Source organism: Lutzomyia longipalpis, chromosome 1 (genome assembly GCF_024334085.1).
Source record: "Lutzomyia longipalpis isolate SR_M1_2022 chromosome 1, ASM2433408v1".
NCBI classification, from domain to species: Eukaryota; Metazoa; Arthropoda; class Insecta; order Diptera; family Psychodidae; genus Lutzomyia; species Lutzomyia longipalpis.
This window is the reverse complement of record NC_074707.1, coordinates 24,594,867-24,617,547: the sequence shown is the minus strand read 5'-3', so window position 1 is coordinate 24,617,547 and position 22,681 is coordinate 24,594,867. Positions and strand designations below refer to the sequence as shown.

Here is a 22,681-nt window from a genome sequence, read left to right as displayed (position 1 = left end):
GCAAACTCTGGGGAAGGATGACTCGCGCCACGAATCACAGCCAATGCGCGAGTTAGCCTTCCCCCAGAGTTTGCACCACCAAACTTATATCAAATATCACACTTAGACTGATCACTGAAGGAAGAATCACAGCCCGTAAGTGAAACTTACCAGTACATTCCCTTTTCTGATTAATCCATACTCTGCAGATATATATTAGACTTTGAATTTACATATATTTAACTTGGCCTCTGAAGGAAGAATCACAGCCCGTAAGTGAAACTTACCATGTACATTCCCTTTTCTCCTTAATCTGTACCATGCAGCTATATATATTTATATTTTACCGTTATATTTTACTTTGCATTTACATTTATATTTATATATTTATCATTTTAATGTCTTTTCAAGCACTAATTAGTGTGATGTCTTTTGGAAATACATTTTGTGGAATCCACTTTCCATTAGCGGGATTTTCTTTGAGTCTTTTTTGTGTGAGTTTAAATGGAATGAATTTTTAGGTAAAAGTGATTCATTACGATGATGATTTTCTAATCACTTCTGAAAACAAATCCCCAATTATCGTGATTGCCGCAAAACTTTCGCAACATCTTTACAATAAGACAATCAAAATCTCATTATGATTGCAAAAATTTTCATGAAGAAAATATTCCAACCAAAATCATGCCATGTCTTTTTTTTTACTTTAAATTGTAAATAGTTTAACATTTAAATGAAAAGTTAAGCCTAACATTGCATTGGTAAGAAATTGGGGAAAAGGGTAGGGTGGGGGAGGTGGTAATCCTAAGTTCCTAAAGGAAGGTATATAAATGCAGAATGAAAAAAAAATGAGTTGATAAATTATAAATAAAATAATAATAAATGGTAGAAATTGGCAATAAATGCAAGAATACTTTGAACTACTTATGTATGTAATTTACTTTAGAGTGTGTGATGCTTTTAAAATAAAATATTGTTCTCTCTTAATGTCTGGGGGAAATCATTTTTAGACCCAGACTCCATGGGGATTTTTGCTAGTTGGAACAGCATTTTCAAGCTGCCGTGGTGAGCCGATAATTCTGCGTGTACTTCCAGGGCGATTAGATCCCTCAAGCAGGTGACGGATCTCCTCTGATGGCGCAACGGCCAAACTCTGGAGATTAACCTCCTTCATCTCATTAACGAGGTGCTCCACTTGCTTTTTCTTCTCCGCAATTGCAGTCTCAATGAATGACACCTCCTTCTTGAGATTCTCCATCGTCTTGTTGGATGATTCCGCTGTCTTAATTACCTGCTCAATTTCCGCCTGTATCCGATCCACTTCCACCACAATCTGACGCTCCATTTGTTGCCTAAAAATTGAGATTTGTACAAAATAATTTCCCCCGTTTAGCCGCATCGCAAAAACACTCAAACTTCTTGCGAGATCCACCGTTTAACGTACCGCGTATCAAATTGCCGATTGAGTGCCCTCTGCTCGATTTGTATGTCATCCATGAGGTGTCGAATTTTATTCTTGCACTGCAGCAACTCTGTCTCACAGTTGGCTAATTTGGAACGCAATAGCGTTATCTCTGACTTGAGTGTCTTCTCCTGCTGCCGCACCAGCTCATTCTCCTCCTCGACATACTGCAAAGTTTGGAGCTACAGCGACAATTTTCACGTCCACAGCACAGAACATCAAACATCAAGTAGCGCGCGCAAATTAATGGAAAACACGGGAAATGAGGAGAAAACACAACATTTTAATTACATTAATTGCTCTATCCATCCAGTATGCAACAGAAAGCGACGAGGAGTAAAAAATCTTATCACAAAACAAACCCATTTCATGCAAAAGTGCCCAGTGTGGAATGTACATTAAGCTTAAAAAGACTTTTAAGTAAATATTTGCAAATGAAAGTTTTTCAACGACACACGTTATCTTGAGTTAGAAACAAGGAGAATCATTAAACAACGATTTTTTCATGGAGATAAAAGTATTAATTTGCTTTCTTTTTATGTTAAAACAGAAGATACATCAATTCTGCTTTAAGCTTAAAAAAAATCATTAAATAAGAAGCAAAAAACAATCAGAAAATTAATTCCATTCATGCTAATATATCCTTAAAAATCACCTTCTTATAGTCCTTGTGAGCATTTATGAACAAAAATGATTAATTTTAAGCACTATGAAGGATACAAAACAACTTGCGACTCACCTGTTCGTTGCCCTGCCTGAAGATCTGATCTGTTTTGCTGATTTCACGTGCAATCGCCTCCAATTGCTGCGACTGTTCACGCTCCTTGTTCTCCAGGTACACAATTTCCGCATCGTACTTGGTGAGATCCGCCTGCTGTATACTAATCTTCTCACGCTGAAGCTTTATCAGTTGAATTAGATCCCGGTACTGTGCCCCATTGTGGAGGTATTGCGCCTCCATGAGCTCTAGACTCCCTCCAGCTACACTTCTTGGCGGTTCCGTCTTCTGAAGTGGGGAATTCCGGGGTGGCGGTGGGTCTCGGTATGGTGGTGGTACAAGAGCACCATTCGATGAAATCGGTGGTCCATTCTTTATCACCATTTCCGTCGATCCACCCTCCAGGACACTCTCACAGCTTCCGGCAGCAAATACGGGGGCAGCGTTAGTCTTGCGATCGAGAGCATTTCTGATGTCGGCAGATGTGAATTCTCCGCTCTTGGCAACAGTTGCTGCTGATGATTGCGTTGGTTTCACAACACCCGCATAGAGGGGCTCATTTGATCCCTGTGGTGTGTGAACTGGGGTTGTGGAGGTTTTGGGAGGCGTTGGGGATTTCTGCGGAACGCCCCGAACGATGCCAATGTTTTCCGATTTGAGATCAATGCTACCACCACTTGTGAAGCTTTTTCGGGTTTCACGGCCTCGTTCTAGGGGCGACATATTCTCCTTGAGGCGATCACTACTGCTGGGTGACGAAACAAGAACACTCTGGGCAAGATCTGTGTTTGGCTGCTCCTGCTGACGCTGCTGTTGACGCAGAATTTGTTGTGGGGATTGCATAGCGGGTGTCTTGGGCTGGTCACTGCGTTGAAGGATAAATTGCACATCGCTCGAATATTCTCCCCATTTCATGAGGATCTTCAGGGGGTTCTCTGTGGGTGCCAGGAGTCGCTCATTATTCCGCCAGCGCTCAATTAGGGTGAATCGTCCCACTTTTCCCGTGGCATGTGCGAGGGCAAAGACAACGTCCTAAAATGAAAAGAAACTTACTCTTTCAGCTTTCGTCAAGTAGGACAAGCAATAAAAATTGATTAAAAAAAATGCAAATTGATTCGGGACGGCTGACCCACTTGAGGCAGACAACTTACCTGACATGTAGTCGCCTCTGTGACCCCGCAGACAATTCTCTGGATGCCCTCCACCCACACTTTGAGCTCCATTTCAATGCTATATCGACCTCTCCTCCGTCGTACTCTGCTGGGTCACTACTTCCTTATCTGCTGAATGACGACGGCGCAGCAGAGATCACGAAAAATCCCACCTGACCACTCTAACTTTCAACCAAGCACGAAATCACATGAGCAACGGAGAGTTTTATCTTCAGGAATGCTCTCTTTATCAAATCCAGCACTCTATGCGCGAGCCAGTATCACGAAAAAGACAAGAAACTGTGTCAAACACTCTCCTCGGAATTCCAATGAATCACACACACCTTTGATTTCTAACTTCACACCTCGCTTTTCTCACTTTTTCCCACACTTTTCATCAATTTCGCACGACAGGGCCCGTGCACGCCACTCCGAGGGCACTTTCTTGATAATTTTGTGCCATTTCTACCTAGAACAACACCCGAAATTCCTTCTATTATTTATTTCCTTTTATTTTCTTTCTGACAGAATGTACATATTATTTGTCCCTTGAAACTTTGCACTGTTTTGTTTGACACAGATTGTGGAAGTTCCTAGGATGTGTCAGAGGAAATCCAACTACGTTGCCTACACAAAATTTTAAAATAACGGAAATTTTGCATTTTGCACAAGTGTGGAAAACTATTCGGAATTCCATAGGAAATATCCAATATTCCACGTGGAAAGTACTTTATTTATTTTAGGGTTCTTCAAAAAACAAAACAGATTTTCCATTTTTTATTACAGTCAGGTATTGGTTAACGTCGCATGGGATATACTCTTTCCACCCATTAATAATAATGAGTGGAAAGAGTATATCCCATGCGACGTTAACCAATACCTGACTGTACAAAAAAATGCATAAACTTTTATTGAATGAACACATAGAGGTAGGATATAATATTTGTTTTATTCAATAAATCGTATTACAGTAAACAATGCAATATAACTTCTATTTTATGTAGTAAATAAAATGCACGAGGTGTACGTACGTACATTGTTGTATATAAGAATTAAATGGACGACAATATATAATTTTCCTTCAATAATAATAGACATCTTTGTAGTCTCGAATTGACGCTAAAGATGTGTGATAATTTTATTTGATCACCGGTGCTGATCGATCGTTGGTTTTCGTAGTTCTCAGGTGCACTGTTGCAAACTGGGACGCTCTGAAAGCACAACATTTTCATTCAATCCAGTTAATAAAATTCACATAACGGATAAAACATTCATTGACGAAAGACACAGAGAAAAAAAAAACTGGCGTGGAGATAAAAATATAAATATATTTAATATTCAATAACAAAATTTTACAATGGGAGTTTAGGTAAGTTAAAAATAAAATTGGGGTAAAATATAAAACAGGAGATAAGAGATGTTGGAAAAAATTAAAGAATTAAGCATGCGACACTCATTTACAAAATTCATAGCGAAAAGACTTAATTTCGATAGAGGAGTATTTTCTAAGGGATAACTTCTTACATCATAAATCTAATACATTTTGTTAAAAGAGGGTTTGGCACTTATTCTCTCACTATATAAACAATTAATTAAAATTGAACATTTTCTCGTAAATGATCATTTTATTGACAGAGCACCATTTGATCGGCTTTATGAATCAACTTTATATCAAAAATTTCTCTTATTTACTAAATGGAATATTTATTTTTAAATTTTTAGATTATTTTTTTAATTTTTTGTTACTTAAATTCTTTTTTAAGTTTTGAAAGAGATATGAGATACTTTTTATTATAAGAAATTCCTTTAATTTTTCATTTTTATTTTATCATTTACACATAACGCACATAACGCAAAATTTACGAAGAAAATAAAATACAAAATGGACGAGATATTAGTGACCCAAATCCAATTATTATTTTTGACTTAATGGTTGCTCATTGCTCCAGAGGTCATACCACGGTCCATATGCCTTTGATGAACGCTTATCTGGTGAACTGGAGCTATTTTCTTTGCGCCTCTTACCCCCGTCGCTGTCGCGATTGTGTTCCTGATCTTTGTCCATTTTCATGACAGTTTGCATCATAGGACCCGGCTTGGCGAGCTTCGTACGCGGCAATAAAGTTCCGGCCGTTACTTCTTCTGTACCGGCAGATCGCTTATCCTTTGCATCCCTACTATCTCCACCGCGAAAGGTACTGAACTCCATCTTTTCTCCACGACCACGTGCTGATTTACCATTTTCACGCTTCACCAGATGATCCTCAACTACGATGCAATCGTAAGGATCGGAGCTGCTTGAGTTTCGTTCAGTGTCCGTTCCGCTGGAGTAATACTGCTTTAGGATTTCCTTCCGTTTAACGGTCTTCATAACCACATCATTGACACTGTCGTCGTCGTAGAAGCCCGGTTCGGGGATCATCATGTCATCGTAGTACTTCATGTCGCCATTCTTGAAGTCATCCTCTGGAGCTGTGCGACGTCTAAATGAACCTTCGGGACGTGTTTCGTAGCTCTGCATTCGACGCTCAACTCGGCCTCCATCTTCGATATCTGAATATGCAAATCTCCCATTGCGACTATTCTTCGTCCCAGATTCACTCTTAACAGCCTTTGTTGGCTTCTTCTGCGGTTGTTGTTGTGGCTGCTGTTGCTGTGGTTGTGGTTGCTGCTGATTTCCGTAGATGTTCTCATTCGATGGTGAACGCTGCTTTCCAATTCTCTGATCAATGTCCGATTTAGTGATGCGATATTTAGCATGATCGTCAATGACTGGAATCTCAGACTTCCTCGGTCGTCCATTCTTTACCAAAGTATCCGTATTTCCGCCATTCATCATTTCATTGCTCACCCCGTTCGTCTTTGGGCGTCTTTTAATTGTATTCTCTTCTCTGCGTCGCTGCTCGCGTTTCTCATGTTCTGTCTGAACCAGATCCCGGTGACGCCACATGGCCATTCCAGCCATTATATCTTCAGGCTGTTTCCCAAAGCGCCAGAAAGATTTAGTACGCTTTACGTATTTGGTCCCATCGCGATCGGTCGTCCCATAGAGGAACTCCATTGTGTTCTCATCAGCTAGATTGCCATAGCTCGAGGATTGTCGAATAAGTGTTTGGCGACTTTTTGTACTTTCCAGAGTGTTTGTATTTGAGCGATTCTTAATAGATCGTGTTAGGGTTGTATTGGCTGATTGTCTCTTCTCAGATCGGGAGGATCTTTTTGGGTTAAAGCAAAAAACAAGCCAAGGATTGTGAGGAGGGGAACAGCAACATAAAATGAAATTAAAATAAAAAAAATGCAATGAAAAAAATTTAAAAAAAAAAGCTAGATAAAGTAGGTTGTGGCTAGCAGGTAACATAGAGGAAGGGCAGATGACCTACCTTATGGGCATACGGGTTACAGTTTCTTCGTCTGAATAGTCCACTTCTGGTTGCGGTGGTGGCTCATTGGCAAACCCGCTATCATTGCTACTGTGCAGAGAAGCACTGGTGACTGTAGGCTTATTTTTACCGCCCGTAGATGTATTACTGCCATTTTGTTTGCTAAAATTAGCCGTCGCGGGCATGTGCTTCTCGCCCATCGGAGTACCGCCCGATGAAGAGAAACTGTGCGACTGTGTCAAGTGATTGCCGCTACCGTTGGTACCCGACGATCCCTTTGCATATGGTGGGACAACAGGAGTCGGAACTGGAGCAGGCAGTGTAGGTGGTGGACCGGGCTTAGGACCACCTCCAGATATTCCACGAAACTATTTTAAAAAATTAAATTGTTATAAACCAAAATTAATTAGCAAAAACTAATATACCAACCTGTTTAGATTGCCTGTACATAATAGTATCACCAAACATCCTTGTTGGTGATGGATCGTTCTGATGGTGATGATGGTACGAATTGCGATTCTGGCCTGTTGGTTCATCTACCAGAGTACTCTCCAAAGATGATTCAGCTGCACTCTCAATCTGATTCATGTCCATATGATGCATATTTGATTCCCATCCACCACCCATTTCGGGTTCTATTTCAGGTCCAGTGTACGCTACCGGGAACCATCCAAACATCTGCGTTCGGAGATTTTCTCCGAATTGCCAACCCTTAGCACGATCACCAACTAATGCGATACGATCACCTTCCAAGAAGCTTAGTTGGTTTTCCCCAGATGACAAGTAGGCATAAAGAGATTTGACTACAGGGCGCTGATCCCAATTTATGGCTGAATACAATAATTTTTAATTTAATTTCTCCATATTAGAAAATATATCCATTTTATAATTAACTTACGCGTTGACATTTCACGGTGGCTCGAATTGATGGTAGACATTGTTAGATTGAATTCGGACTTGGCACGTGGCATTTGCATACTGTTCATAACATCCCCAAGGGATCGCATATCCAGGCACGAAGCATCGATGCTGCGTGTCTTCCGTAGAGCTGAAGTGATGGAAAGACGATCGGATTCATCCTCGCTGAAATCCTTAATTCGACGTGTGAACATTGATTCAACATTTGGGGGTAGAAATTCTCGTGTTGCCGATACATCCTGCCAGTTATCTAGTGCTCCCTCAATGGCTCCCTTGCCTGCACCATGGTATGCCATCCAATGCTTAGCAAGGGAGCATTGACGTTCCAAGACAAAACCGTAGCGTCTTCTCTCCTGAGTCATTGCCTGCATAAAAAAAATATATATTTAAAATTCCAGTCAATTCATCAAAAGAAATTAAAATTTTCTGGCCAGAATCTTACGTTCTTGAGGCTCTGTTCGCAGAAAGCATCAAGTTTGTTCTTTTCTTCCTCGAGCGCTTGGATACTTTTGATCTCCTTGTCGGCATTCTGTGGACTGGGTTTTTTCTTCCTCTGCTTCTTCATCGTAGCAGCAGCCTTGCTATAGCTATCAGCTCGCACCTTGTGCTGCTGCATAAATCTCTTCTGTTCAAATTGCACCACTTTTGTGTCCTTTTCGAGATTTGTCTCAAGCGGCACCAGTAGGTCCACATAGAATGCTTTCAGCTACAATCGGATTAAAATGAGAAGAGACTCTTGTTTATTGTAAAATGCTACAACACACTCTAATTTTCCCACACCCCCATCAAAATGGAATTTATCTCATTGAATAATTCCCAAGAATGAACACCATGGAATGTTTGTTAGTTTTGCTTTTAAATTGTTTTCACTTCATTTTGTTGTTTTCACAAGTTTAGAGTCTTTTCATGGGGCTCGTGAAGGGAAAATGCACAACACTTACAATATTCATCTGCTGATCTTGAATTTCCTTGTAGACACCTACGATATTCATGAGGGCTGCACCTAAAACGACAAAAAAATTACGAAAGAATGCATCAGTGTGTGTGTCCAAGATTGAAAGCGATAAAAGCATCTCGCGGTAATAAATGTTGAAATAATCGAGGAAATAAAAAGTGAAATTCTGAAATTTCATTCCAGTTGAACAGGTTCTCTCTCCTCAATCACCATCTCATTCCATTGAGGCATTTTTCCGTGGGATCATTCACCGATTAATAAGATTATTTTCCATCTTCTTGGTCCACAATCCACATGGTGTTAAAGATGTTTTTTTTTGTTCATCGTCATTCCCAAAAGGGAATTAAACAACAAGAATAGACTGAAAAAGTGGAATGAATAATAAATTCATGGAGGAAAGTGGACCCATTTGGCTCACAAAATGCTACGTCAAGTGAAAGGAGGAGAGCGAGAGATTCACAAAATATTCTCGTGGGACAAATTCACCACCAAAACCCTTCCTTGCTTATCCCATTATTGGGGATTTTATAAGAAGCAAAGTGGTGGCCATAAAATAGAAGCGCATAAAAGGATTCCATGAGGAAAGAGATCCATAAAATACTAAATAAGAACACCAAAAAGACCATTTTCAATGTGTAATCGCATAATATATACACACACTAGCCTCTCCACGGAAAATATCTTCGACTTCCTGCTTGTAGGAGGCTAATCAATTCAATTTCATAGAACTAGTTTCCGAGAAAATATCAAATAAAATATAATTAATTATGCTTACATAATTATTTTTGACAATAATCTCTAAAGAATTATTATCCATCAAAGTTTTTAAATTGAAAAAAAAAATGTTTAAAATATTCTTTTAAATCTAAATTATTATACAAATCTGGATTTTTTTTTATATTAGTGAGAAGAATAACGAATTGTCATCCCACTAATAATATGAAATGCATTGACTAATATATTTTTAATTCTTTTTATTCATTTAAACAAATTATATTCCTCATATTATTAAATTTCTCTTTATTAAACAATAGACGTGAGGTGAGAAATATAATATGTAGGTATGTCTTGCACCGGAATTATAAAAAAAAGTTGATGAAATACTTGTTGTAATTACAGACGAATTACGAATTGCTTATTGTATTTGTCTTATTTAATTTCTTTTTTTTTGTTGTTCAAGAAAAACTATAGATAAAGGTTTAATAACTAAATGAACAATTTGCTTGAAACGTGAGAATCTCAATTTTTTATTTCTCACTTTAATTAATATTATTAGTGGGAAATTATTACCCATTTGTTTTTTTTCATGATATTTGTTTTAATTAACTTCAATTTATAAGCTATCTACAATAAAATATAAACTAGTGATTATTGTGATTTAATAAAATTTGAACATGGGATTATCACATGTTTGAAACTATATGATTTCAATGTAATACTTATTAATTATTTATTATACGGTGTTGGTCTCTTAAATTATGGAACTGGTAAAATTTATTTCCATAGATGAAAATGCAATTTTCGATGGTAATTAAATTATATGGCAATCCTATTAATTTAATCTTTCTATTTAACAAAATATTTGTAGGTATAACATAACTAAAATGAAATCAATACCACACCGAAAACATCAGGAATTTGTCGATATTTTATTCGTTCCTCCGGGGTATTTTGTAATTTAATTTTCTCATTAAAAATGCAATTAGATCGTACGCATTTTACTTAAGATTTGATTGCGTATTCCATGAAGAAATATTGCAATTAAACTACATATTACAGAATAACAGCACAATCTGTAGAATGATTAACCCTTTGCCTTTTTCCTATACATTACATATAACGGGTCACTGCTTTTCTTAGTTTATTGCTTTTTGCATTCTTAGACGAATTCATACCTATTGTTTTTCTTACTTTTTGTGTTTCATCCTTTTGGAGTAAATTCTCTCTTAAATGAAAGTTAGAGTTATGCTTTGGTGCTTACAGGCAAAAACAGAGTTTCCCCTACACGATTCGTCTTAAATTCATAGGCCTCTGCTTCCTTGGCACGTTTTGTGTCTCATGCACAGCTGAAGAAAAACTCTTAAGACATTTATTGCTTGTTTGTGCTTTTTGTGCGAGAGTACACCCAAAGAATTGGCGCAATTTTCACCCTCTTGGATGGAACTCACGAGACCTCCACCTCTATATTTACCATTCTCCTGTGCACATTTTGCAGGGGATGAAAATGTTATTTATCGTTTAGTGGAAGAATGTGAAAATATGTGAGATAGCAAATAAGACTAAATTTCATGAAATTGGACGCACACCACGCACAAAGATGCGTAACTTCCATAAAGTTTTTCATCGTAAAATTTCTTAGCTCAACTTGGGAAATTAAGTTGAATTGACCAAGCAAATCATTTTGATGCTTAAGACCTATGGGTAAGCCACATAAACATTATTTTCTTATGATATTTCCCTACTCTTCAGTAAAAGAAGAATTTTAATGGTTAAAAAAGAAGTACGCGGACAATATAATGTTTCAACTCTCTCTCATCCTTTTGGATGAAATTTTTGTTGGCAAAAAGATGGTTCTGAAATAGGCCCGTGCTGAAGCAATTTGGAGGCGCCAGAGGAAAATCAAAAGGTTATGGCTTAATTTTATTTCTCGTCTTGCTCCCAAAAGTGGCACAAATTGCCAATATTATTAGCATAACAGAGGAGAACCCTGAGTTTCTTTTTCTTGAGGCATCCACTGTGGTGTAATATTTAAAATTTTCCCTCTCAGCTGCGTCATTTTTGAGTATCCCTTCGGGCAAATTCACTCTCACTTGGTTCCTCTGTCTTGCTTTTTTTTGTTGTTGTAAGAAAAGCGAAGAAAAAGTGTGCATCATCGTAAATTTTCATCAGATGTCCCGAAATTTATTCGACAATTTATTTTGCGCGCGAGGAAGTGAATTTCAACATCATTCTCATATACCACATGCTATATGAGAACATTTTTTTTGACTCCTCAGCATCCACCGTCCTCACCCACAAGCAATGTGTTGGTGAGATTTTATGCTGCGATGAAAATCCCCAAGCGACTCAGGATGGGGTGTTTTTCGGTGAGGACTTATCACATTATGATGTTTGTGGGAGTAAATTTATTGGAAAACCATTTCACATCGGCAAAATGCCTCAGGGAGATATTTTTTTCTGCTACATCCACCTCCAAGAGAGCGGTAAATAAAGAATAGTATATGAAATTCATCTTACCGATATCTGTGGTTCCACCTTGTTGAGCATTCACAGCTATCTTGGCCAGAGCCTCGTTGAATAATCTCGAGGCAGCTGCTGCTCCTGCAAAGATTATTTTCTGTGATGAATCTCTTGGTACAATTTCCACATTTTTCACATTTCTTTTACTTGTGAGACAGCAAAATTGGTGCGACAGACCCATCATTTTCCCATATTCCTATTATCCTCCAGCCAACACACTCTCTCAATATTTTGTAGCATTTTTCTTTTTTTTTTCAGTTTTGCCAAAATCTCGGAATTTCCCCGCACTTCTTCTTGCCCACTAAAATTTTATTGTTGGGAGAACGGAATTATTCCTTAAAATTTATGCACTGTAAATTTGCATGATAACGTCAACATCTTCTCGTTATAAAATTGGCGTTCCCTCTTTAAAGCTCTTTTTTATCATAAAACAGGGAATAAAAAAAATTATAAACAGAAATTTGGCAATAACTTTTACAATTTAAAGCTCTTTCTTTTTATTATATTTTATTCGTTTAAAAACATCTACATAACATTATGAAGATTATGTAAATATTTAGTTTTAAGTTCTTTTAAATTTCCTAGTTTTTTTTAAAGATCTAGATTTATTTAATGATTCTTAACATTTTTTTCCAAAATGAGAGAAAATATTTTTAAAAAAAATCTCAACAAGAACAACAGAATCAAGACTGATTGATTAACATAGAAAAACACTTCATCATTTCCTTCTCTTAACAAAAAAACTACATCACATAGTTTAATTCATGTTTCTTTGGTTTCTTCATTACCTCTCGGTTCACTGATGGTGAATGTAAACAAATTAATTGAAGAAAACTATTAATAAGAGTTGACTTTCTTTACACACTGTGAGTGTTACGAAATCTTCCGCAATTTAATTGGAAGATTCAATATTGGCTGACAATTACAAACTAAATTTATTATCGTAAAAATCGTTAAAGAGAATCTCAAAATCAATTAAATAAATCTCATCATTATGCAATGTGCAAAAACATGTCTGTAAACTGCATTATATTTATGCAAAAGTAAGAGAAAAAAATGGGAGAAATGCTGTCACACTGCACCCTAAATTGTCATGGCATTAAATGTCCCAGAACGAGGTGTGTCGTCCTGTATAAAATCTCAATTGACTTACCATGGAGTGCTTTGAGGTATGACTTTCCAGCACTGATTAATTGTCTGGCACCGGGATTGAATTTCTCGAGGATGTTCTGGAAATGGAAAAAAAGAAAAAAATGGTTTTGTGAATGGAAATTTAAGCTATGCGCAAGTTGAAAAGGGTCGTGAATTTCGGTAAAAGAGTAAATTAGGATTTTCACAATCACTCCCCTTACCACCCAAATAAACGGATGAGGTATGGTTATTCATGAAATTGCATATCCACGTTTCCTTTTTAAACGTTAGCCACTCCTAGGGCTTTCACGAAGGGAAAGCGCTTTTCTCTCTCAAACCGGAAAAAAAACTTCCCGTGTGGCGGTTAGGGTGAAAGAATATCAGGATAAAGAGAGACGAAGGATAAGATTCCATTAACAAAATTGGTAGTTTTTCAAAGTCCTTCCCACCAAAAGAGGGAAACACTTTAATTTGAAATATTTTGCAGACTTTTTAATATTCCGCCCTTTTTTGAACCATCACACAGGCCGATGTTGGACCTCTTTCCCTTCACTTTTCGTGATTTGTTGCAAAAAGGGTAAAAGAATCACAGCTAAAATACACTTTAAAAAAAACCCCGTGAGCTCATAGTATTGGAAGAGATTGTGACAAACACAAAAAAAGTGTGCGGAATTTGAATGGGAAATCTCTCAAATGAGTGCTAATCCTTTTCAATTAAGGCCCATTAGGCGATTCTGTTGAAAGTTTCAACGTGAACATCAACGCGCGTTTCTTTCTAAATCACCTTCAAATCACCTCAGAGATGGGAATTAGTCAATCGATTTCGCGAAATTATATGGCTAGAATTTCGGAAATAGTGAGGAAGGCACGAGTTCAAAGAAAAAAAAATTAAGCTTATTAATAGACAAAATAACTCAATATGAAGAAGCTTTTTAACATTTAAGAGATACATTTTGATTAAGAAATAATTTTAAATGCATGAATTTCCAAGAAAAAAGTATTCTAATTCTCCTAAAAAATATTTGTCTCCTTGTACCAACAAAATATTTCTGGGAAAATGCGAGCATTAATATTTATAGCATCGAAATGATTCAGAATAAATAAAATAACATGCTTATATGAAAAGCCATTTTGACGAAATTAATGAATCATGCAATTTTGAGTATATCCCCCTGAGGGACGTCCACCCACGCTTTCAAATAACCCCAAGGGATTGCAAGAATTGCGTATGTGGATAAGCTCTGGGAGAGGTCTTACAGATCACATTGACATGTTTTCCCCATCGAGATGGGAAGATTTTTTTCTGGCAAAGTAGAAATAGAAAACCATCCGCAGAAGATGAAGGATAAAAAAAGTTTTTTCTGTATAAATTCACGTTCTTATAAGAGAAAACGAGTTTTGCATGTTTCCAGAGTTTGAACGAACTATCTTTTGCCCATTCCGATGGGAATGGTGATGGCGTTTTAAATGTAAATTTACAGAATATCTCATTGGAATTTGTTTTGACTTGAGAGAGATGCTTGAACGGAGAGTTGCTTGAGTTTTAAGAGAGTGTGGTCAGATCAAAATGATGACATTCGATCCACCCAGTGAGTGCAATCGCAAATTCCCCCCGCTTGAACACTTGAGAAGGGCCCTCTGCAATGGAGAGTATAAGGCCAAGGATAGTCATGTTTCTCACAATACATGGCAGCTGAAGTGTCCCGTGACATTTCTTCAAGAGAAACCAGGAACATGGGGGGTTTGCGGGATGGGCAATCCATCACTATAGAGACAATGCGAATGAATGCCAAACAGGTCGCGATATTAATCCATCGCGCGTGTTACACAACGATGCCCACTTCTTGCATTCCTCCTTGACTTTTTTTCCACCAACTCTTCAGCATTCAATTGGAAAATGTGAAAAATACAAATGGGTGTTCTTGCGATCGCGACGAGTTTTGCTGCAGGAAAAATAGCGTAAAACGATCGATTTAGTGAAAGGAGAAACATCAATATGCAGAGACCTATCAAAGATTTTTCTCGAGCTCAATAAATTGAAAGAAAAATGCAATGTTGCGCATTAGCAATGGAATTTGTGATATTTATCAAACTGAGAAGCATTAATAAAATTGTAAAGTTGGGAGTGAAAAAGAATTTCATTATAACTTCTAACTTCGAATTAATAAGAATAATTCTTCAATTAATATACAAAAGTGCAAAACACACAATAATTGAATTTTATAAAAAGTTACGCAGTATTTTGAAAACTTTTCTCGAGTCGAAATTCAATTTATTGGTCGAGTTTGTGCATATAGGTCTGCTCTTTGAAATTGAATTGCGCATGTAAGGAAAAAAAAAGAAGTGAAGCAGAGGAGGTCGCGAAGAGCAAAAGGTGCAGAATGAACATAAATATGCGGAGATTTAATTGAAATTCATGTTGATCGCCACGCGCGAATATTTCCCTGGGATTCCTTCTTGAAGGTGAACCAGTCACTTGACGAGTCTCCCGCTCATACACTCTTCCATTTGCCAATTGATGGTGCAGAAAATAGCATAAAAACACACAAATTGTGTTATTAATTTGACATGGAATTTTATTTTCATCCATTCAAGCAGTGTGCAGGAAAGAAACGTGATCACCAACAAATCGCAGGAGTGATCTGGAAGATGTTTGAGTGAATTACTAAAGCTTGACGGGTAAGAAATGCGATTATGGGATGTGGAGATTTACAAGTAAAAAAAAGTCTCACAACTTTGTGGGAGGTTGATGAGAGAATTAAAATTCCCATGCAATTTTAACATCAAACAAGACCAAGTCCAATAAAACTTCCTTTCGCGCTCATATAATTTTCTATTGTCCTTCAACCTGTAAGCTCTCTTCTTACCCTCTTTCCTTCATTCATGAAGACTTTTGCCTCAATATCCAAGTTGTGTATTGTATAATATTTCTCACAGGGAAATTGTGCCAAAATGAGCTTTCAACTTTGAGTGTCTGGAAGATGAGTTTATGAAATATTTCAATAAGGGGTGCTCCTCTTTTGTCTTCAGCCGGAAATTGGAGATTTCCCACACTTTGTCTGGAATTTTCGCTCACAAGAAAGAAATTAAAGCATTAGAGCACCCATAGAGAAATTATCCCGAGAAATTATAGCTTTAATTAGTGGTTTAATTTTGTTATCTTCTAATTGGTGGAATTTAAGGGGAGAATTCAAGAAAGGAATGTTTTTCAGCAAAGCCACAGCATTCGTAAGAATTTTAATCGAATTTCAACGCATTTTGTTATCTAGAAAACTTTAAGCAATATTTCTCAACAACTTTATGGAAAGGTGGCAAAAAGACAAGACATTCCATTAGAGGTGATTTGCTTACATGACATGTATAAACTTCACATATAAATTTAATCTTTTGGATAAGCATTCGTGCTCAACAAAGGAAGGCCGACACCATTTTCACAACGCACATTGCATCACCTAGACTTTAGGAGGGTGTATATTTAGCTAAGAATTTTTCATATGTTTCAAATAATATTAATATTCGTCAAAAACTATAATTAAAATAAAAAAATGTTGTTATCATAAAATTTTATGCTTTAGCAAAGTTCATTTTAAGCCATTCATCTGATCCTATTATGTAGCGAATTACTAAAACAGTCCCATGTTTTTAATTGCAACTTAACTCACACAAACTACCCGTGGTCCGTATGAATAGGTGTTGATTGAAAGGATAAAAGACTTTCCATAATTTCGAAAAGTTTGCAAACTATGATAATCCTTCCTGGAAAGTATGTTTGTCTGTGGAAGAATATTTGGCTTTAGAGGTTCCTACATTTCCTGGATAAATAGCCTTGTATTACCGTCCCCCATCCTACCCTACCACATAAAATCCTGAGTGCCTCGCCCTCAATTCAGGATAGCTTTATTTAAACTAGCGCCATAGACAGAAAACTTTTCTGCCTCATCGCCATCCCTGCTATCCCTTGCGTGGGCGCAACATACTCTGGAACGGTCTGTGGGGTCAGGGGCTGGTGTTGGGTGACACAGAAAATGAAACATCGTCAACGAACACTATGCAGGTGTCTCTCCAACCACTTCATTATGCCAGTACTCGGTGCTTTCGAGAGTCAGATAGTTAGCTGTAGTAGGGCGTCTGTATGCTAATTAGGCCAGGCTCTCCGTAAATCCATTTTCGCGCCTTGAAATGGCCCCTTTCTCCCACTCCCCGCAAAACCAGAGAGAAAAGTTTGTGGAGCACGGCTACAGAATTTCACGCCATGTCACTAATTACATATCGCTTGTGGTTTCCATGCAATATGTATAACATATGTAATTCATGCACAGAGAGAATGGGTGGAAGGAATAAATGAATTTTAATGCAATTTCCACATTCGGTAGAAGAAAAAGACACCAAAGAGGTGCAGAAAAAAGTGAGAATCCGTCGAGTATTTGTCATATATACATTAGAGTTAGGGGACTATATATTTTACTCTTTCACTCTCCCTTTCCATCGCTAGTGATGCAACTTTTTTGCATTTTTCTCAAAAGACTTTATTTTACGCAATCAACTTGCGCTTTCAGTCGCAAATTACATTTACACCTTCCACAATATTTCAATGGTACTTAATTTGCAACGAATAATATTGACCGAAGATTGAAGAGAAAGGGTACACACTTATGCGTTGCTGAGAACCTTTTTGTGGTCACTTTCAAATCATAGGTATATGTTTTATATGATTTGATTTTGTCCAAAATAAATTAATAAAACATAATGGTATACAAATTAACACAAAGTAGAATTTTATAAAGAAATAAAATTCTCCTTGAGATCATTGCAATACCATGCGAAATATAAAGTATGCGAGCTACTATGGGCGTATATATTGAATAGAGAGTTTGCCCAATTTTATAATTGATTCGATTGATTCCCTTTCAAAATGCTCATCACTGTTTTCCCAAATAGAAGACAATTCAATTGCTCACATTTGTAACGCCCAGACGATTCCCAAGAGTTTTGCTCTCAAAAGACCTAACCCTCCTCCTTGCAGCGAGTGAAAAAAAGAATTCTAGACGAGAGAGGGAAAACAGTGAAACTGGTGCTGAAATTCCATTTAATCCTCACCCAAAGACACAAAATGATTTCCATCGAGATCTGGATGGGTCTCACTGTTACAGATCTGGGGCGTTTTCCTCCCGACCCCAAAGCATCACCCTCGAGCGCCTTTTGTGTGTGAATCTAAACAAATAGACCAAATAAAATAGCAAATGTGTTTGGCACACAACAATACCGACGAAGGGATGATGATCGTTTCCTTCCATTTTGAGGTGCCAAAATTGTCTCCAGGGCGACCTATGGGGGGTGGAAGAACAATTCTCATACTCCGAGAATGGATTCAATTCAATTTGATAAAAGTATTTAGGAGGAAAATTGAATTGTTGACAACAATCAAATTGGACATTTCAATGGGTCTCCTTTACTATATCTGTTGTACGTATAAAAGCGTTACTTTTCACATTGTACAATTTTACAAACAATTTTCCGTCCAGACAGAACCAAAGACATTCCACATCGTAAATAAAATAACTCTAGATAAAGAACTGATATATTTTTCAGATATTATTGATCAATATGTGAAAAATACTCTTTTATTAAAAGAATAAAATTGTAACTGAAAATATGAACTTAAAGAAAGGTTTCTGTTATCACTAAAATGATGCAAAAATAAATTTAGAAATCAATTTAAGAGTTTAGCTGAGAATTATTTGAAACTCGGATATGTATTCAAGTGACTAATTCAACTTAACAATTCAATACATTGAGTGGACTAAAATTCCATTGATTTCAAGAGTATTTGGCAAAAGAATGTTGCAATTGAAATTACAAAGAGGCGGCAGATTGTCAGAGAAATTTTTGTATGATTAATTGAATTTTATGTCCAATTATGTGAAGAGGAATTGAGACAAAATTGTCCATGTCTCTTCATCATAATCATTTGCCAATAAAATTTATGTGCAAGATATAAACACACTTTATATAGTGGTTAAGGTGTGGTGTGGTACTTGCGGCAATGATCATTTCATAATTAATTATGAAATCAAACATAAGGCAATTTATCAATTTTGTGAGCTGAAGAACAAACAACGCCAATTTTTTATGCCTTCAAGAAGGTGCCATCATCAAAGTAGATATAATGGTAAAAGAGACTTTTTTGTGTCCATCAAATGGATACTCTTGAGAAAAAATAATTTGTCATTCTCCATGGCAGAGTCTTGAACTTTCGGCATGGAATTTCTACATGAGAAGAAGTGAATGAAATCTTCAACAAAAACCACACTAAAATATCTAAATGTGGAATTTTGAGCTTGAGAGCAATGAAAGGAATTTGTTGCGACACTGAAGATGCAATTTGCAAAATTAATTATCGATTCCTCATTAGACGTTAGTCGTGCTGTTACATCATCTTAAGCACTTTGCACACCGCCCCTCTACTCCCATTGCTCTCTGGATGGAAGATGTTCCTCCGCCTCATTCTGGAGTCGCAACTTCCCGCATATGCAAATCAGCCCGGTGGCGGGAATTAACTTGCAACAATGCAATATCGAAGGCACTTGGGCGGCTTCTCAACTTCAGCTCCAATTTCTGCCTCGATGAACGTGAAGCTCTTCAGGTGTTTCGCCATAATCTTCCAACATGCAAAAAGCTGATATTGTGAGAAATGGAAGACTCTTCCGCATGATTTTTTCAGCACACCAAACATGGAACATTCATCAGGGAAATAAAACACACAACTGATTGATTTATACCCAGTCGTTTCATGCTACTCTGTGCCAATGGATGGGTCAGCGGGGAAGCATTTCGCCCTACATTTTATGGGATTTCATCCCCTAGGAAGCCCATTTAACCTGACCCCCCATCCCTTTTGACATGATCCCAGTGACCCCCTCGAGTTCAATATTGTGTGAATTTCACGGCTCAGCGGTGAACTTTCTTCCATCCAACACGGTGAAGGTTCTATGCGTAAATGCTGTCGTAAAACACAAGGGAATCGCACATGAAGCTCCATTTCACATGATGGCGCCACCCAGAGTGTCACGAAAAGGGGTTAAAACATCCCTTTGCTGTTATTACAACTTCCAACAATAAACCTGATATTTGCCATATATTCCCTCTATGAGATTTCTCCTTCCTAAAACGAGTGTAGAGTAGCTGCTATATTGTCTCTGAGGTTGTAAGGATTACAATGTTTCTCTGAATTTTATGGAAATTTTCATTTTATTAAATTCTATACAGTCAGGTGTATCCCATGCGACGTTAATCAATACCTGACTGTAAAAGTGACAAAAATTATATTTAAATTTCGTTTTAAATTAGAACGATTTGAACCAAATTTTTAAAAGAAATCGCTTTTTAGAAAATTCTAAAGTTTGGATTTTTTTTGGTTTCGAATAAAACACAGATTTTCTTAAAAAAGCAAAGTATTGATAATTAAAATTCTTACATCAGCACCGACAAAAGAATCTTTCAGCATTTAAAGAATTTCCTTGATTCTTAAATTTTCGAATATTTCATGAAAATTTATACATCTAATCAAGTCCAGAATGTCCCATAAAATTAAATTTGAAATTAAAATTGCATGAAACTGCTTGTTTCTTGGCTTATCCCCAAAGTCTCAACTATATTATCATACATACCTCTACTACCTCACAGAGTTATTATATATGATATTTAATTCATCGCAATTCCACGTGACATCATTTCCACTGCGTTTAAATCCCCTCCAATTCATGACAATATTAAAATATCACATAATAAATGTAAAGGAGCCCATGCGCTTGATATGGGCGAAGTACCTAATTGAAGGAAACGCAGAAAACAATTTTAACCCACCCAGTCTTGTAGGGAATCAAAAAAAGATAAAGAATCGCCAAAAATATTCACCATTTTCCACTGGGGTCACAACGAAAAAAGGCAATAAAGTTTTGTAAAAATTCAAAAAAAAATTGACCGCCATTCGCCATTTTGTCTCTTTCAATGCATCAAGCAGATGTTTCAATGCTTCGTCATGAGCTTGTCGATGACAGTTTGATATTTCATTTATTTTTTTTTGGGTGAAAATAAAAAAAAATTGCGTATTTTTTAGTTTAATTATCGTGGTAAATGTGTTTTACGTGTTGTTCAAGATGTGATTTTTATATTTGAATACCTGAAGGATGAATTCCAGCACAGCTTGTGACCGTCTCAGCGAGCACATCTCTCGTTACAAAACAAAGCAATCCAAAAACATTGGTCGTGGATCGTCTTGAAGATGGCTTTTTCACGAATTGAGAGATCCTCTGCGCTGGAATCCTTTGCGTTTCACACCACCACGACGGACAAGACGATGGATTGCTTAGTTTTGTGATTCCCTAGATGTTGTCATGCAAAACCTTACGATGTTTATTGGCACCACCTTTCCCAAGACCTTTTCCACGACCAATGATGTGGTCGCTGAGACAGTCACAAACTGTGCGGGAATTCATCCTTCAGGTATTCAAATATAAAAATCACTCCCGAACAACACGTAAACACATTTACCACGATAATTAAATTGAAAAATACGCAATTTTTTTTTATTTTCTCCCAAAAAAAATGAAATGTCAAACTCCCATCGACAAGCTCATATTGACGAAGCATTGAAACATATGCTTCATGCATTGAAATGAACAAAATGGCGAATGGCGGTCAATTTTTTTGAATTTTTACAAAACTTTATTGCCTTTTTTCGTTGTGACCCCAGTGGAAAATGGTGAATATTTTTGGCGATTCTTTATCCTTTTTTGATTCCCTACAAGACTGGGTAGGTTAAAATTGTTTTCTGCGTTTCCTTCAATTAGGTACTTCGCCCATATCAAGCGCATGGGCTCCTTTAATGGCAAAATCTTAAAGTCCCATTTTGCCTCATCCGTCTCATCCATTGCAAATGAGCACAAAATACAATTTATGGAGCTTCATTTGGAAAATTAGCATGTCACCGTGTCAATAAATGCACCTCCCCCCGCACATAGATAATGTCATTTGGATGAATTTGAAGTGATTCAGCGCGTGGTGTGAGGTGATAAACCTTTGGGTGCTAAACATGCTTAGCCATTTGCAATAAGGCGATTAGCAATCCATTTGCAAAAGAGGTGTACATTAGAGAAAACAATGTCAGGTTAAATACACATGAGACGCAGCGCAGTGTTTTTTCAGCATCACCCCTAACTTTCACAGAAATGTTAATTAATTAGTGTGAGTCTCCGTTCTGGGTGAAAACACTTTGCGTGATGTGCGTTTTGCAGAACAAATGATGAGGAGGATGTTTTGGCATGAAAGGCACATCTCACGAGAATGATGAGGGGAGAGCAAAAGACCTTTCATTTGGGGTTTAATCTGTGTGCCAATCACTGAATTCGCATTCAATCGAATTTCTCTCATCCGAGTGGAATCGCACTCTGAATATGCTCAAGGCAAAAACCCCATTATGTTTATAGTATAGATTTTTTTTCTCCCAGCCCCAGCCCCAGCCCCAGCCAAAAGCTATTCAGTTCTGGCAGTCACGAATAAAAGAGGGTGGCTTGGGTGAGGGTAGATTTGAGCAGAGGATAGAGGTATATGAGAAAAAGGGATTCTGAATGCTATCCATTACACACTGTGGATTCACCCATATTACAAAAAGCACCGTGCATTTGTGTATGAGCTGCGAATGCATAACTAACTAAAATCGCAAAACGCTTCATCAATTTTAAATGAGCA

The 22,681-nt window shown here is 37.3% G+C and overlaps 2 protein-coding genes across 6 annotated transcripts in view; both read right to left on the bottom strand.

The window, feature by feature from the left end:
• Window positions 1-365: 365 nt before the first annotated feature.
• Window positions 366-3,869, bottom strand: LOC129797397 (ras association domain-containing protein 8). 2 transcript variants are annotated; one of them, XM_055839891.1, is made up of 4 exons: window positions 3,311-3,869; window positions 2,181-3,191; window positions 1,424-1,623; window positions 366-1,331 (listed from the first exon to the last, which is right to left on the bottom strand). In XM_055839891.1, exons 1-4 carry the CDS (start codon window positions 3,380-3,382, stop codon window positions 986-988), a joined length of 1,629 nt encoding a protein of 542 aa, XP_055695866.1. In that variant the 5' UTR covers window positions 3,383-3,869; the 3' UTR covers window positions 366-985. The 2 variants fall into 2 exon arrangements, with proteins under 2 accessions (XP_055695866.1, XP_055695867.1); XM_055839892.1 differs by having other exon boundaries at window positions 1,424-1,608; window positions 3,311-3,857.
• Window positions 3,870-4,240: 371 nt separating this feature from the next.
• Window positions 4,241-22,681, bottom strand: part of LOC129797396 (uncharacterized) — a 54,289-nt gene continuing 35,848 nt past the window's right edge. For 3 of the 4 annotated variants that reach the window (XM_055839887.1, XM_055839889.1, XM_055839888.1), the window contains 8 exons: window positions 12,957-13,032; window positions 11,801-11,884; window positions 8,550-8,611; window positions 8,051-8,314; window positions 7,589-7,973; window positions 7,120-7,520; window positions 6,691-7,058; window positions 4,619-6,525 (listed from right to left, as the gene is read on the bottom strand). In XM_055839887.1, the coding sequence (XP_055695862.1) occupies window positions 5,226-6,525; window positions 6,691-7,058; window positions 7,120-7,520; window positions 7,589-7,973; window positions 8,051-8,314; window positions 8,550-8,611; window positions 11,801-11,884; window positions 12,957-13,032 (2,940 nt within the window). In that variant the 3' untranslated portion in view covers window positions 4,619-5,225. Of the gene's footprint in view, window positions 4,522-4,618; window positions 6,526-6,690; window positions 7,059-7,119; window positions 7,521-7,588; window positions 7,974-8,050; window positions 8,315-8,549; window positions 8,612-11,800; window positions 11,885-12,956; window positions 13,033-22,681 lie in introns of those variants that run through there. The other variant, XM_055839890.1, reaches the window with a different exon arrangement.

Bases quoted from the DNA above. Each gene is read 5' to 3' on its own strand.
- LOC129797397 (XM_055839891.1), bottom strand. From the start codon at position 3,382: ATGGAGCTCAAAGTGTGGGTGGAGGGCATCCAGAGAATTGTCTGCGGG. The intron at 3,192-3,310 runs GTAAGTTGTCTG...TTTTCATTTTAG, and splicing joins CAGAGGCGACTACATGTCAG to GACGTTGTCTTTGCCCTCGC. The intron at 1,624-2,180 runs GTGAGTCGCAAG...TTGTCGCTGTAG, and splicing joins TCAGGCAGGGCAACGAACAG to CTCCAAACTTTGCAGTATGT.